The sequence below is a fragment of the Hippocampus zosterae genome, chromosome 18, assembly GCF_025434085.1.
Source record: "Hippocampus zosterae strain Florida chromosome 18, ASM2543408v3, whole genome shotgun sequence".
NCBI classification, from domain to species: domain Eukaryota; kingdom Metazoa; phylum Chordata; class Actinopteri; order Syngnathiformes; family Syngnathidae; genus Hippocampus; species Hippocampus zosterae.
Window position 1 is genome coordinate 12,109,056 of NC_067468.1, and position 13,978 is coordinate 12,123,033.

Sequence of the window (13,978 nt, forward strand, 5' to 3'; positions counted from 1 at the left end):
CAACAAGCATATCTTTGCACACGGGGTCATTAAGATTATACATTCACTAACCAAATAAACAATAATAGTAAAACCGTCATAAAACGTGTCTAAGGTCACCGGAAGCTGAGATTGCATTTAACCGTGGTGGAAAACCCCCCGAAACATTTCAATGGTCTGAGTGGGATAAATGTCTATTAGTCTGTCCTTTCATAAGTTGGTCTCATGACCGATCTTTTTTTATTTTTTATTTTTTTTATTACGGTTGTCATTATTGATGACTGCTGCCAGGCGGATGCAGCTTACGCTCAACACATAAACATACCGGTAGTCAACCATTAATGGAGCGAGTGCTTTGCATATGCAACAATGAGTCCTCATGTTGACTGGCAACATATCGCCTGATGCACTTTTCGCAGCGTTAAACCGGCAGTTAGCGCCGCTTGAATTATGGGCAGACAAAAGGACGCTCTGCGGAAACTGGACGGGACCTTCCGGACCACAAACCGGCTCCTTCGCCAGGGCCTGGCCGAATGCCTCGGGACGCTAATCCTGGTGGTGAGTGGCAAGCAACGCGGCATGGCGAGAGGTCGCGTTAATTGGGCGAGAACATGAGCTCGGGGATGAAATTTTAATTCAAAGGTTGCAATCTACTGCGTGGAGGGTTAATGGGCAAGTCCATACTTTGGATTATTCAGCAACAAATTGGGTCTTCAAGCTAGGGATAATAATATTTAAAATGAAGGTTTCAAGTCCACACAAACATTAGACGATGAAAAGGTGAAATACTGCAGCTAACGCCTTGGCTTCTAACCATAAATTAAACTAATAAGCACAGTTTGAGGTATGCGCTTTTACATTTACGACATGATGAAGCATCCAAAATGGAACACATCAAAATATCATTGTGATTTTTTTTCCTCCCCCAAATAAAAAGTCCAAAAGGTGTTTTCCCTTCTCCGTGCAGACCTTTTCTTGTGGTGGGGTGGCACAGTGGATACTGAGTGCCGGTTCCCATGGGACATTCCTCTCTGTCAACTTTGCGGTGGGAGGCGGCGTTGCGCTGGGCGTCCTGGTCAGCGGCCCCATCTCGGGTGAGAGCTCCCCAAGTTTGCTTTTGAAACTCTAAAGTGTCGACAAGCTTAGCGCTTAATAGTTATCTTAGAAGACAGCGATGAGCAAAAGGGGTCAAGGTTTGTGGTTTAGGTGGGTAGGATTGGTCATAAGACAAAGTCATATGAACAGGGCATATTGGGGTCACATGACTTGGGCAAAGTTCTGGTCTTCGCTTCCTGGTGGGGTTACCTGGCACGTTACCATGGCTACTTGTGGTGCAGGAGCTGTTGAAGCAGCGGGCCATCAAGAAACGAGGTAGACATTACATTAGCATCGTCGTCACTCACTTCCCCGAGGCTTCGCCCCCGCCCCGCCGTGTGGCTGCAGTGAGTCATTATCAACGACGGCTTGACGGCGCGCAAAATACCAGCAAAGTATAACTAACTGGCAGTTACGTGAAGTGCAGTATTTACCTCCTTGATGGAGGAAGGAACGGGGAGTTTGAAAGACGCGTCGCTTATCACTTTCATGGTGAAAACGATGCAGCAGGTAATTGAAAGGAACACGGTGGTTCGAGCGGTCCTTTCGTCAAACACCACAAAAGGTTTGTTAGCACGCCGACATCCACTAACGACTTGTTTTCCCTGCTAGCAGCCTCGCAATTAACACGGCAGAAATGTCTCTGCCGTCCAATATAGAACGTGTGAGTCAGGGAGCCAGCATGCCAAAGCAACTCGGTAACAGTGGTGAGAAGTTGCTGTACTTAAAAGGGGAACTTAAAGCAAACACTGTCTTTGCAATAATATGTTCCATGTGCCCCCACTAGTCAAAACACAGTATTCTGAATAATATTCACAATAATCTTCACACTCCTAGGTGGCCATCTGAACCCCGCTGTGACCTTTGCATTGTGTTTGCTTGGCCGGGAGCCCTGGAGGAAGTTGCCATGGTTCTTCTTTTTCCAGACATTGGGCGCATTCCTGGCTGCCGCCATCATATATTGTCTTTACTTGGGTAAGATTTCCATCCATGATGCTGAAATGGGCAAATATCAACAACCAAGTATTTTTGAATCCGCCAGATGCTATACGGGAGTTTGGCCACGGGGAGTTGCTCGTGGTCGGAAAGAATGCCACCGCTGGGATTTTTGCCACATATCCTTCGAAACATCTCTCTGTGCTCAATGGATTTATGGACCAGGTGAGAAAGTCTGTCCAAGAATACTTGAACCTCACACCCAAATGCTCACCCTAAGTATCAGAACGTTAACCCAACTAACACAAATTGAAACCTAAACTAAACCCTGACCGCACTCACACGAAACATTAACTATTGTAAATTGCTTGTGGTTTAGGTTATCGGAACCACAGCACTGGTTATAGGTGTCCTCGCCATCATAGACCCTCGCAATGATTCAGTCCCGCCTGGACGGGAAGCTTTCCCTGTGGGCTTGGTGGTGACCGTCATCGGCCTGACCATGGGATTCAATGCTGGCTACGCCATCAACCCCGCCTGGGACCTTGGACCTCGCCTCTTCACTGCCATAGCAGGATGGGGACTCGAGGTTTTCACGTGAGTTTTTTTTTTTGGGGGGGGGGGGCATCCAGGAAAATTGCATTTTTGGGGTGAGGCATATCTAGTCGTAGCTAGCTAACAGGATACTGTAGTGGTACAATTGAGCCTGGGAACATCTAAGTAACTCGCAGTTGTGCCAGATACACTGATGCGAAAAAAAAACTGGTCAAGTTCTTTCGTAATATTCGCCACCCCGCAAAAATGAGGAAAACTGAAATGGAAAAAAAAAACTATTTTATGCTGTGGCTCCAAATTCAGTACATATTTTTTAGTCTTTGCACATTTGTTACAATGAACTTCAAATAGGTAAAATATATTTATAATCTTGGATTTCAACTTGCAGGGTCTTTAAATCATGTTGTTATGTAGTGGTGTGTCTATGTGTGCCTGCGTATCTGTATTTTATCTTTTAAGTCATGTTACTTTTCATTATTCAGGTATGTAATGCTCGCATAAAATGACACATTGTTCTGTCTTGCAGAGTGAACGCCTATTGGTCCGTCGTGCCCATCACTGCCCCGTTTGTGGGTGCCATGGTGGCAGTGATGGTGTACCAGCTAATGATCGGATGCCATCACAGCAAGGACGAGCCAGAGAGGAATCGAGAAGGACGCGAGGGGGAACAACTCAAACTGGCCAGTGTTTCAGCCAATGAAGAAGACGCTTGAATTGTAGGTTCATGTAATGTCACAGATAACAACATTTTCTGTATTTTTTCTCTTTTTGTCTTCTTCAAATGCCACGTTTGACTAGTATAGCTACAGCTAACTGGTTTTGGCAAATTTAGGTCTTTTGGTTTTAGCAGTGTCTTGGTTTTTGATCAGTACGGGTAAATTTGTTTTGGTGTGTCATGGATCAAGTCCATTTAGACAAGAAGTACACACTGTAATCAACGGCAGCAATTTATTAGCCACAATGCTAATGGTGTCACATAAACAAGATAATGGCGATTAACCCGACTACAGATGGGCCAATTTTGCTCCGTGTACGCGAGAAAACATATTTAGCAGTAACAAAGGTGATCCATTACTTCCACTGGGAAAATAGCCAGATGGTGAGGAAAACTGACTGATTCCAACATGACAACACAAGAAAACATGACTGGAAGTTCTGCTAGTGACATCTTATTACCCAACATGAGCAAAGGTAGCTTGTAACCTTATGTGCATCTGGTTTCAACTACAAAGTACTTAGATGAAGCTATTCTAATTTTAGACATCTCCTCAATCCACATTTCAGTAAAAGGCAACACATGAGCAAGAAAGCCCTGCTTTCTCTTAGATCAACCCCACAAGGAGCCTTGCCCGTCTTGTGAACGTCTACTAACCGTTAGGCCAGTTGTAAATCCCGGTAGCAATACAATTTGCGAATCAGAGTGGGTTTACTGCACCACTTTTAACAGACTATTAACTAAACACTCAGTCAGTAGCATGCAAATTGTGACATTTGCCACCTTACAAATCCTCTCCAAAATGTTCAGAGAGCAGCAGGTGGCTGTTGGTGAGCGTGACGCATGATCTTTTATTTGACAAAGCGCAGAGAGCAACGAAATGTCTCAATTGTTTGCTTGGAAAAATGCTGGAATGACAAGAAAAGCCTCCTTCGGAGCAGCCGGTGACGAGAAGTGACATTTTTCAGTGTCTGGAGAAGAGGATCAGTCTGTCTGGGTGTTACAAAGGTTTAAACTTCACAGAGTGATGTTTGACATTTGGACTTCCTCTCTGGTGTGACCTTTTGCGGTCATATCGGTTGTCAATCGAAAGTGGTTTCTCACAAAAATTTGAATAAAAGCTGGAGTTTTAAGTGTGTGTGTGTGCGCGCACGCACGTGTGTGTGCGTCCACGACCTGGATGAATTTAGAACATACACGAAAAGGGTGAAGGAAATGACATTTTCAAACTGTCACAGATCCTGCATTTTCTGCTTCACATAAAACATTTGAAACAGCACAACCAAGTGGTCACTCGTTTAACTGCACGCATAGGTACTGTACTTTTATAGTAAATACTTATTATTCTGTTTCTCAGAAATGAAAAGTGACATCTGTGTTCTCTTGAGTACCAATTCAAATGACCAAATTCTCTCTGCTTTCGGCGCAATAACCACGTAAGGGAGTAGAACGGAATCTAATGCTGCAAAATCTTCTCATCTGAAACTAATTATAATCGGTTCATTCTTAAGAAAACCATGGCAAAGCGCGTTAACAATGATGACAATAGTCAGACCAAACTTCTTTTCATGAGCCAGGAAGTATGAGTGTCCTCGCTCCTCTATTCAGTTGACAATAGTGACTTGGTGTGAAAATATAACAGAAAATTTAGAACAATTGAGTTGCTCGAAGTGAAAGCTTTTGAGTAACTATATAAAAATATATAAGTTGGACATAATCGAAACATTGAAGTTCAGAGAACTAGAACTTTTGAGTTGACCAACTCAGTCAGAAAAAAACGATTCTTCACTTCTGAAGAATCGTTTTTTATCTTGCATGACTCAAAATAAACATTACTTGTACAAAAACACTGTCCTAGCTTCCCAGTACATTGTTGGACACAAAGTTGACCAGAAACGTTCACTGAATTTCGAGTAAATCAAATATTCCAATCACAATTCATGTCTAACTTACATTGTCAAAGCGGATTTCCTGGAATCAGTCCGCTCCAGAAGACGTTAGTCACATCTAGGTGTTGATTGGTTTAATTCAAAATCCTTTCGTCCAATCGTCGAGCAACTTTTGCGCCGACTCTTCTCAAACCCACCAATGAAAGCTGTTTCATCCAAATAAAAACGCGCGGTCGCCGAAATACGTCTATTCGATATAGTTACAGGATGGCAAGGACGAAGCAGACCGCTCGAAAGTCCACCGGCGGCAAAGCTCCCAGGAAGCAGCTGGCCACTAAGGCTGCCCGCAAAAGTGCTCCGGCCACTGGCGGTGTTAAGAAGCCTCATCGCTACAGGCCCGGTACCGTTGCCCTCCGCGAGATCCGTCGCTACCAGAAGTCCACCGAGCTGTTGATCCGCAAGTTGCCCTTCCAGCGGTTGGTCAGGGAGATTGCTCAGGACTTCAAGACAGACCTACGCTTTCAGAGCTCGGCTGTCATGGCGCTTCAAGAGTCCAGTGAGGCTTACCTTGTCGGCCTGTTCGAGGACACCAATCTGTGCGCCATCCACGCGAAAAGGGTCACCATCATGCCCAAAGACATCCAGCTGGCTCGTCGCATCCGTGGAGAGAGGGCTTAAGCTTCCATTTCGCACACACAAAGGCTCTTTTAAGAGCCACAATATTTTCAACTAAAGTGTTTAGTTCTATAAATTTCACAACTACCATATTTGCACATAAACGTCTACCGTTATGTTATTATAATTAAAAAAAAGTTGCGAAATATGAAACTGCCTTTGTTAGTCACTACACTACCACCCATTTACTGAAACGGCAAAACTGAATCCCTCAGAAAACGACAGATACTTCACTTAGTCAAATTCTTAGTTGCTCTATTTTGTTCCCCATTTTTAAATTGCATCAATCATCGGAGAAGGTAATCTCCCCGCGACTGTCGCGCCCGTGCTGGAATCTATTCCAGTCGATTTAGGGGTAGGCGGGGTACACCCTGATTTGTTTGTCAGCCAATCGTGGGGCGCACAGCCAAATAGCCATTCACACTCACAATCACGGCTAAGGACAATATAGAGTGGTCAGTTAACCTAGCGCACGTGGGAAGAAACCGCAGTAACCCTACAGGCACTAGAACAGACGCGACGCAGGAAGGCCAGGACCCGGGATCGAGCGCATGACCTTTGTACTGCGAGACAGACGTGCAACTAGTCGGTACCGTGCCACCTTTAAAACTCCATAACGTGTTCTCCTTTTCTTCTTGCACCGAATTTAAATGTTTAAAATACCCCTTTTATTTTCTCAAGTCCTGCTCTTGTATTTTTTTTTCATCTTGTACACTTTGTTGGTTGCTTCTACGTTGGCCGTGTTGTGATTATAGATTGAATGTTCTTGAAGTTCGTGAGGTTGTGAGCCACAGCCCACCTCGAACCTCTACAGTAGGTTTCTACATAGTAGAGCATGAGCGAGGCTTTTTCAGTGATCGATCGTTTACATTAACATATACATCTATATACATATATTTTTTTATTGTGCAACGTTTTCTTTGAAGCCTTTTTACACCAAAATGATCTGATTTGAATAAACAATTGCGCCACCCTTAAAATTTGTCCAACAGACATTTTATGTCTATGGGAGCGTTTCAGGATACTTATCTGTAGACGTAATCTCCGAAAAAGACACAAAAATAGGAAGTTACAAAACAGTAGGGCGGTTTCAGTTGTAGCTTTTTGCTGATTGGACAACCGTTTTCTCGCACCTTTTGACCAATCACTGAACAGCTAGACGGTGTATAAATACAATGCTTCGCAGCGTTTTAAGTCGCTAACAAGCAGTGGAAAAACTTCAAAAATGTCCGGACGTGGTAAATCTAGCAAGGTTAGGGCGAAGGCAAGGAGTCGTTCCTCCCGTGCCGGTCTTCAGTTCCCGGTCGGTCGTGTCCTTAGACTGCTACGCAGAGGTAACTATGCCCAGCGCATTGGTGCTGGTGCTCCTGTATACCTGGCAGCTGTACTCGAGTACCTGACTGCTGAGATCTTGGAGTTGGCCGGCAATGCTGCCCGCGATAATAAGAAGACCAGGATCATCCCACGTCATCTTCAGCTGGCGGTCCGCAACGACGAGGAACTCAACAAACTTCTTGGCGGAGTCACCATTGCTCAGGGTGGCGTGTTGCCCAACATCCAGGCTGTGCTGCTCCCCAAGAAGGCAGATAAGGTCAAAGCTAAGTAGACCTGCTTGAAATTTCCTACATCCCACAAAAGGCTCTTTTAAGAGCCACCTACTTTATTCAAGAGTTCAACTTCCCTTAATTCTAGAATCAGTGGTCCTCTCTTACACCTGCATTTAAATTGAGAGCAGTTATTCTCTGACAGATTGGGGGTCAGAGACATGCAGTCCCCAGCTCGTTTTCAGCTACCTTCAAAGTGAATTGAATATTCATGAGGGCATTTGCACGGAATAAATTTAATGACTAATTAGGGCCTTTTTTGCAAGGCTGTAGCATCTTATTGTGCAATGTTGAAAGTGACTTTCAAACATTAAGAGACAAAGGTTTTCTTTTCTTACTCACAATGGAGACATTCTCAATTTACAGCAGCAAAAATTGAAGGGAAGAAAGTTGAAGAACAAGTATTTGCATACACACCAAAAAATGAAAACCTCAGTTTATAATTTGTGGGGGCTCATGTCGTTTGACCTGGGTGTAATGTTTTGTGAAATTGTCATTTGTGATAAAATGAACAATTTTGAAGTAACATGCACTGAGATTCCTTTATTGGAATGTCCAAGAAGAGACTTCCAGATAAAAATGGAGAGGAGGGACAGGAGGGAGTGTGGATGTTGATGTTTAGGCAGAAATTAAGGAAAATTTGCAGCACATTTATTAAATCATCATATCATTTTTAGGCGTAGCAGTGTTTGTAATTAGTTTTCACTATTGTATGTGCTTAAATATGAAAAATAAGTTTTGTGAAATTTGTGTATGAAACTGACGCATGTAAACTACATCTGGTGTATAGAGTATTCAGACAACTGCAATAACACCACAGTGCGGAAAACTCCTTCAAAGACAATTACGTGTACACAATACGTGTTGATTTCATCACTAACTCGAAAAATCCATGTTTGTCAGATTTTACTTTTAAAACAACATTCTTACTTGAGTTGTGCTGAGTGAAGCTCCTCCTCGCAAGCTTGCATCAGCTGTTCTCTTTCAGGTCCGCAGTCTTGTAATAAGAGTACCCGCCCTCAGCAGTCATGCATCGTTACACGTCACATTTGAATCTTGTTGAGAACATGTCTGGAAGAGGCAAGGGAGGTAAAGGTCTCGGAAAAGGAGGCGCCAAGCGTCACCGTAAGGTCCTCCGCGACAACATCCAGGGCATCACCAAGCCTGCAATTCGTCGTTTGGCACGCCGCGGAGGGGTCAAGCGTATCTCCGGTCTCATCTACGAGGAGACCCGTGGCGTACTCAAGGTCTTCTTGGAAAACGTCATCCGTGATGCTGTCACATATACCGAGCACGCCAAGAGAAAGACCGTCACTGCTATGGACGTGGTGTACGCGCTCAAGAGACAAGGACGCACTCTTTACGGATTCGGCGGTTAGACTTATCCTTCGCCCAATCTACCAAACAAACTAAAGGTCCTTTTAAGGACCATCCACTACCACTAACAAGAACTTTCACATTGCCTTTGCCTTGTTGATTTTGGTTGAGTAGACACTCAGCCGGGTGTCAATAACAAACAATCAGCCAGAGAAGAATAGTATTTGAAAAGATCGGGATCAATTTTGTACAAAAATTTAATTTTGATTTAGAATTGTGACAATGTTTGGACGAAAGTGTATAATGGATTAAGGTAACGTTTTTGAAAAAAGTATTAACCATTAGTTTTACACACATACCTAAATAACTTCAATCGGGTACATATATTTCAGTTAAAGCACACTGTAGATTTAATAGGGAAATTATATAAGGTATATCAATTTTACCAGTTTGTTTTGGCATCTCAGCACCTAACGCTGTCAGAAATACCCATTAAAAATGTATATGGCCACGCATCTTGTATCTTGGTGGGTGTTACGGAAAACTCGTCTTGGCCTTCTCCCTTCGATGACGGCAACATCATGTTCAATTCAGATTTTTCTATTGAAAATGATAATTGTTTACTCACCAAAGAAGTTAGGCATGCTCTTGATAGAAGTGAGTACTGCCAGTGTCGACTTTTGGAAACCTCACTACGAGTAGATACAATAGTTACATACCACATTGGACAAAGCTTAAAACATTTGAATTGAGAGGAATAGATTCTCTTTGAGAATGTTGTGTGGCTCTGAAAAGAGCCTTTGTGGGGGCGCAGGAAGTGACGAACAGCTCTACTTAGCCTTGGCTTTCTCGGTCTTCTTGGGCAGCAGAACAGTCTGAATGTTGGGCAACACGCCACCCTGGGCAATGGTGACTCCGCCAAGGAGTTTGTTGAGCTCCTCGTCGTTACGGACAGCCAGCTGCAGATGACGAGGGATGATTCTCGTTTTCTTGTTGTCGCGGGCCGCGTTACCGGCCAGCTCCAGAATTTCGGCAGTCAGGTACTCTAGTACAGCCGCCAGGTAGATGGGAGCGCCACCGCCGATCCGTCGGGCATAATTCCCTTTCCGGAGCAGCCTGTGGACACGACCCACCGGAAACTGAAGACCTGCACGGGAGGAACGACTCTTGGACTTTGCCCTAGATTTGGCGGATTTACCACGCCCTGACATAGTTAATTTTTAATAATTACAATGACTTGATGCTTCCACTTTCGCGAAGCAGCGCACTTATACACAACGAAGCTGCTCAATGATTGGTCAGGAGGTGCGGGGAAGCGGTTATCCAATCAGCAAAAAGCTACAATTGCAGCCGCCCCTCCTGCTTCGAAGGTTTCGTGTTCAGACAAGTTTGCCTGATCTGAGGTGCACCAAAACTCAACTCATCTAAACTATCGATCACCGAGAGAACCTCACTCTCTATCAACGTTCTGTAGTGTAGTTTCGTGGGGTTGGAAGGCGCACTCACAGAAGCAAGTGCCAAAGAGTAATTATATGTAGATATGCTTATATGAGAAGTGACATTTGAAATTCAAATCTAAACCAAGCGCAGAATAAGCGCCATTGAGAACTAGTTAGCTCAATTGTTTTACACTGAAGTGTTGTGGTTGCAGAAAAGGTGTGACATTTCCATTTCATCTTATTTGTTTTAAGATAAAATCAATACTAGTTTGCAAAGCGATAAAACTACTAGGAATACAAGCTTTCAGATGAAAATATTGTGGCTCTTAAAAGAGCCATTTTGGTTTTAGAACGGAAGCTTAAGCTCGCTCTCCGCGGATGCGACGAGCCAGCTGGATGTCTTTGGGCATGATAGTGACCCGCTTGGCGTGAATGGCGCACAGATTGGTGTCTTCAAAGAGGCCGACAAGATAGGCCTCACTGGACTCCTGAAGCGCCATGACGGCCGAGCTCTGGAAGCGCAGGTCGGTTTTGAAATCTTGAGCAATTTCCCTGACCAATCGCTGGAAGGGTAGCTTGCGGATGAGCAATTCGGTAGACTTCTGATAGCGGCGGATCTCGCGAAGGGCCACGGTACCGGGCCTGTAACGATGAGGTTTCTTCACACCGCCGGTGGCCGGGGCACTCTTGCGGGCAGCTTTTGTAGCCAACTGCTTCCTCGGAGCTTTTCCACCGGTGGATTTACGGGCTGTCTGCTTAGTTCTTGCCATTTTGACGCTAGGTTATTTTGGACGAAAGAGTAGTCGGATGAGCGCGAGTGCGCATTTATATCCTGACGCGGCAGCGCTGATTCGTGAAACGGGGATGAGCCCGCGCTGAAGCTGCTCGAGTATTGGACACAAGGATTTTGAATTAAACCAATCGCCACTTACAACTTCCGAGTTGACCGATACCCGGAAATCTGTTACGAGGAAGTAAATTATATGTAAATTTTAGTTCAATATTTCATTTAACTAGTAATGTCGAAGTGGGCTTCGCAGCTGCACAGTTTCAATCATTGGGTTCGAGCAAAGAGGTAATTCCTGGACGTTTCACGTGCACACAAAAACATTTGTTGGCCATGTGTCTATCTGCAGCTATCCACGGTTTGTGATGCACCGATATTCGCGTCAGTTTGGTCTCTTGGGCATGACGATTTAAAAAATACATATGACGAAATAATTCGTCGACATAAAGTGCATAGGCCTAATACGACATTTATTCGGCGTGAGCAAATGTCTCAGATCCTTTCACATATCACAAGCCAGCTATTTTCTAACGTATTTCGTTTTCCCCCTTCCTGGTGAGTTATTGTGCTCGCTTTTGTTAGAACGCAAACAACTCATTATTGAATAAACGATTAAAACGTACAAAAGCAATACAAACACTAGCGGCCACGGCCTTAAAAGGCGTACGCTCATCGACGTCACCAAATACCTGCTTCCTTCCCCTAAAAGGGGGGGAAAAAAGTCTTCTTACCCTGATAAGCTGTGACATTTGGCTGCCACCAAGTGGTCTTGGGACGTAGTGCCCGCATGAGGCGAAATATGTGCAAATATGTTTATTAATCACAGTGTCTCGTTTATAGTTCGATTTGGCCACACCTTAATACACATCAATTTGAGCTCACAGTTAGAGACAACAAACGGAATCACTCCTTGAGAGATGTGGGTGGCTCTTAAAAGAGCCGTTGAGGACATTGTAGAAGCAGATTACTTGGAGCTGGTATATTTGGTGACGGCCTTGGTGCCCTCAGACACGGCGTGCTTGGCCAGCTCACCGGGTAGCAGGAGACGCACAGCAGTCTGAATCTCCCTGGATGTGATGGTGGTACGCTTGTTGTAGTGAGCCAGGCGAGACGCTTCAGAAGCAATGCGCTCAAAAATATCGTTGACGAAGGAGTTCATAATGCTCATTGCCTTCGAAGAGATGCCAGTATCCGGGTGGACCTGTTTTAGTACCTTGTAGACATAGATGGCATAGGACTGCTTCCTGGGCTTCCTCTTCTTCTGGCCTGTCTTGCTGGTTGCCTTTGAGACGGCTTTCTTGGAACCTTTCTTGGCGGCGGGCTTCAGTGGTTCAGGCATGTTGACTGGAGTTCAGTGATCGGCAACTCGATTGAAATGTGAATTCGTGAGTTTGGTACATTTATATTCGTCTCATGTAGATTTTGCTGCGCTAGCGCTACATGTTCATTGGCTGAAACTCTGCTTTGAAAAGCGTCACTCCACTCGCAGGCGTTTTTTAAAAAAAGGGGGCGCGGCTACAACCATCACGCTAACTTCATTTGCACGCGATCTTTTTTGAGTAGTGATGGGAATTCCGGCTCCTTTTAGAGAGACGGCTCTTTTAGTTCGGCTCCCTATAAAGAGCCGGTTTTTTCGGCTCCCAAATGGCTCCTCAGTTTTTTTGTTGCTTAAATTAATTTAATACCAAAAATAAAAAATAAAAAGAAGTACTAATGCAAATAATAGACATTATATCAAATATTTATTATTTATATGGCTTTATTTATATTCTTCTGAACATACTCAACATGGAGTGCTACAAAAATAAAAACAAAGCACAAAGACCCATCTCAAAACAAGGTCGTCAAAAAGTTCCAATCTCCGAATGTGTATATTTATAAGCTTTTAACTATTTGCAGTAAAACAAAAGTAAACTTTGAATACCACACAACAAATTATAAATTAAAATTTGTAAAACAAAAAGAAAAAAAAGCAGCATCCAGGTAAAGGTTTTAGCTTGTCTTTAGCGAAGATTGGCATGAGGAAAAACCAAGTGCCTCAGCTTTGAGGGGTTGATCATCTTTCTCCTCTCTGTTAATATTTGCCCTGTTTTGGAGAACATTCTCTCTGAGGGGACAGATGTTGCGACAACACACAGCCAACACAAAATGGATGAAAATCCCTTGCCATCATTTTACCCAGTTCCTCATCAATTGTGTTCTGTTTTGCTGGTTTTATAGCTTTTTGCATAAAGTGGCTCATAGAGCTCTGGGTTGTACATCTAGGCAGTTGTGAGATTGCAGTAGCAGCAACAGTTGGAGACACACTAGCACCTTCATTAATAGCTGGTTCCCTTGCTTGTCTTTTCTCTTCAAATTGTACTGATGAGTGGATATTTCTGATGTGCCTGTGCAGGTTATTTGTGGAGCCTGATCTATGGGATATTTTAACCTTGCACAGTCTACATGCTGCCTTTAAACTATCAATTAAATTGAAATGAGTCCATATATCACTGCGTTTCCTATCCATTTTCTCACCTTTCCACTTTCCACCGTGTTGTTTTTTTCACTAACTAGCTCTCTCGTCTCCTCGTCTGTCTTGTTCGCGTGCTGCTCAGTGTGCTGCTGTGTGTGTCTCTCTTCTTTAACCCCTCCCCCTTCTCTAAACTGCAGCGTGTGTGTGTGTGTGTGCGTGCGTGTGTAACCCTCCCCTTCCGGCTCCCCAATGAGGAGCCGGCACCCGATGAGGTGGGAGCCGACTCCCATCGTTCACTTCAAAGAGCCGGTTCGTTCGCGAACGACACATCACTATTTTAGAGACGTTTCAATAAATGTATTTCTTGAAAGTACATCATTAATGTCACAAAAATACACGCTACTCTAGATTTTTTTGGCGTTGCAATGTTATTTTTGTTCCAGATTACTAATTTGCTGCAACCTTTTAGTTTCTTTTAGGAAGCTCTTCAGTCATCGTTTTAAAATTTTCTTTAGTGCGATGACATGTCTAA

At 43.9% G+C, this 13,978-nt stretch overlaps 8 protein-coding genes across 10 annotated transcripts in view; 4 read left to right on the forward strand and 4 right to left on the reverse strand.

Annotated features, from left to right (window-relative positions):
- Positions 1-5,860, reverse strand: part of LOC127591374 (netrin receptor UNC5D-like) — a 96,402-nt gene extending 90,542 nt beyond the window's left edge. For 2 of the 3 annotated variants that reach the window (XM_052051479.1, XM_052051476.1), the window contains exon 1: positions 5,737-5,860. The gene's annotated coding sequence lies outside the window, so the exon portion shown is untranslated. Of the gene's footprint in view, positions 1-5,233; positions 5,447-5,736 lie in introns of those variants that run through there. The other variant, XM_052051477.1, reaches the window with a different exon arrangement.
- LOC127591473 (aquaporin-3-like) lies at positions 415-3,278 on the forward strand. Its single transcript, XM_052051691.1, has 6 exons — positions 415-537; positions 947-1,073; positions 1,912-2,049; positions 2,117-2,235; positions 2,390-2,607; positions 3,092-3,278. Exons 1-6 carry the CDS (start codon positions 430-432, stop codon positions 3,276-3,278), a joined length of 897 nt encoding a protein of 298 aa, XP_051907651.1. The 5' UTR covers positions 415-429.
- LOC127591527 (histone H3-like) lies at positions 5,416-5,847 on the forward strand. The gene has a single exon (XM_052051767.1). It carries the CDS (start codon positions 5,437-5,439, stop codon positions 5,845-5,847), a length of 411 nt encoding a protein of 136 aa, XP_051907727.1. The 5' UTR covers positions 5,416-5,436.
- A 1,209-nt stretch (positions 5,861-7,069) lies between the features above and the next one.
- LOC127591513 (late histone H2A.2.2-like) lies at positions 7,070-7,878 on the forward strand. The gene has a single exon (XM_052051753.1). It carries the CDS (start codon positions 7,070-7,072, stop codon positions 7,448-7,450), a length of 381 nt encoding a protein of 126 aa, XP_051907713.1. The 3' UTR covers positions 7,451-7,878.
- A 475-nt stretch (positions 7,879-8,353) lies between these two features.
- LOC127591518 (histone H4-like) lies at positions 8,354-9,280 on the forward strand. The gene has a single exon (XM_052051759.1). The coding sequence runs from the start codon at positions 8,477-8,479 to the stop codon at positions 8,825-8,827; it is 351 nt and encodes a 116-aa protein (XP_051907719.1). The 5' UTR covers positions 8,354-8,476; the 3' UTR covers positions 8,828-9,280.
- On the reverse strand, positions 9,276-9,990 carry LOC127591510 (late histone H2A.2.2-like). Its single transcript, XM_052051751.1, has one exon. The coding sequence runs from the start codon at positions 9,974-9,976 to the stop codon at positions 9,596-9,598; it is 381 nt and encodes a 126-aa protein (XP_051907711.1). The 5' UTR covers positions 9,977-9,990; the 3' UTR covers positions 9,276-9,595.
- Positions 9,991-10,464: 474 nt separating this feature from the next.
- Positions 10,465-11,511, reverse strand: LOC127591505 (histone H3-like). Its single transcript, XM_052051746.1, has one exon. The coding sequence runs from the start codon at positions 10,972-10,974 to the stop codon at positions 10,564-10,566; it is 411 nt and encodes a 136-aa protein (XP_051907706.1). The 5' UTR covers positions 10,975-11,511; the 3' UTR covers positions 10,465-10,563.
- A 280-nt stretch (positions 11,512-11,791) lies between these two features.
- LOC127591515 (histone H2B-like) lies at positions 11,792-12,390 on the reverse strand. Its single transcript, XM_052051755.1, has one exon. It carries the CDS (start codon positions 12,328-12,330, stop codon positions 11,956-11,958), a length of 375 nt encoding a protein of 124 aa, XP_051907715.1. The 5' UTR covers positions 12,331-12,390; the 3' UTR covers positions 11,792-11,955.
- Positions 12,391-13,978: the final 1,588 nt, after the last annotated feature.

Excerpts from the sequence above, each read along its gene's own strand:
- LOC127591473 (XM_052051691.1), top strand. The coding sequence starts at position 430 with ATGGGCAGACAAAAGGACGCTCTGCGGAAACTGGACGGGACCTTCCGG. Across the intron at positions 538-946 it reads TCGGGACGCTAATCCTGGTG|ACCTTTTCTTGTGGTGGGGT; the intron begins GTGAGTGGCAAG and ends TTCTCCGTGCAG. Across the intron at positions 2,050-2,116 it reads CATATATTGTCTTTACTTGG|ATGCTATACGGGAGTTTGGC; the intron begins GTAAGATTTCCA and ends TGAATCCGCCAG.
- LOC127591518 (XM_052051759.1), top strand. The coding sequence starts at position 8,477 with ATGCATCGTTACACGTCACATTTGAATCTTGTTGAGAACATGTCTGGA.
- LOC127591505 (XM_052051746.1), bottom strand. The coding sequence starts at position 10,974 with ATGGCAAGAACTAAGCAGACAGCCCGTAAATCCACCGGTGGAAAAGCT.
- LOC127591527 (XM_052051767.1), top strand. The coding sequence starts at position 5,437 with ATGGCAAGGACGAAGCAGACCGCTCGAAAGTCCACCGGCGGCAAAGCT.
- LOC127591515 (XM_052051755.1), bottom strand. The coding sequence starts at position 12,330 with ATGCCTGAACCACTGAAGCCCGCCGCCAAGAAAGGTTCCAAGAAAGCC.
- LOC127591510 (XM_052051751.1), bottom strand. The coding sequence starts at position 9,976 with ATGTCAGGGCGTGGTAAATCCGCCAAATCTAGGGCAAAGTCCAAGAGT.
- LOC127591513 (XM_052051753.1), top strand. The coding sequence starts at position 7,070 with ATGTCCGGACGTGGTAAATCTAGCAAGGTTAGGGCGAAGGCAAGGAGT.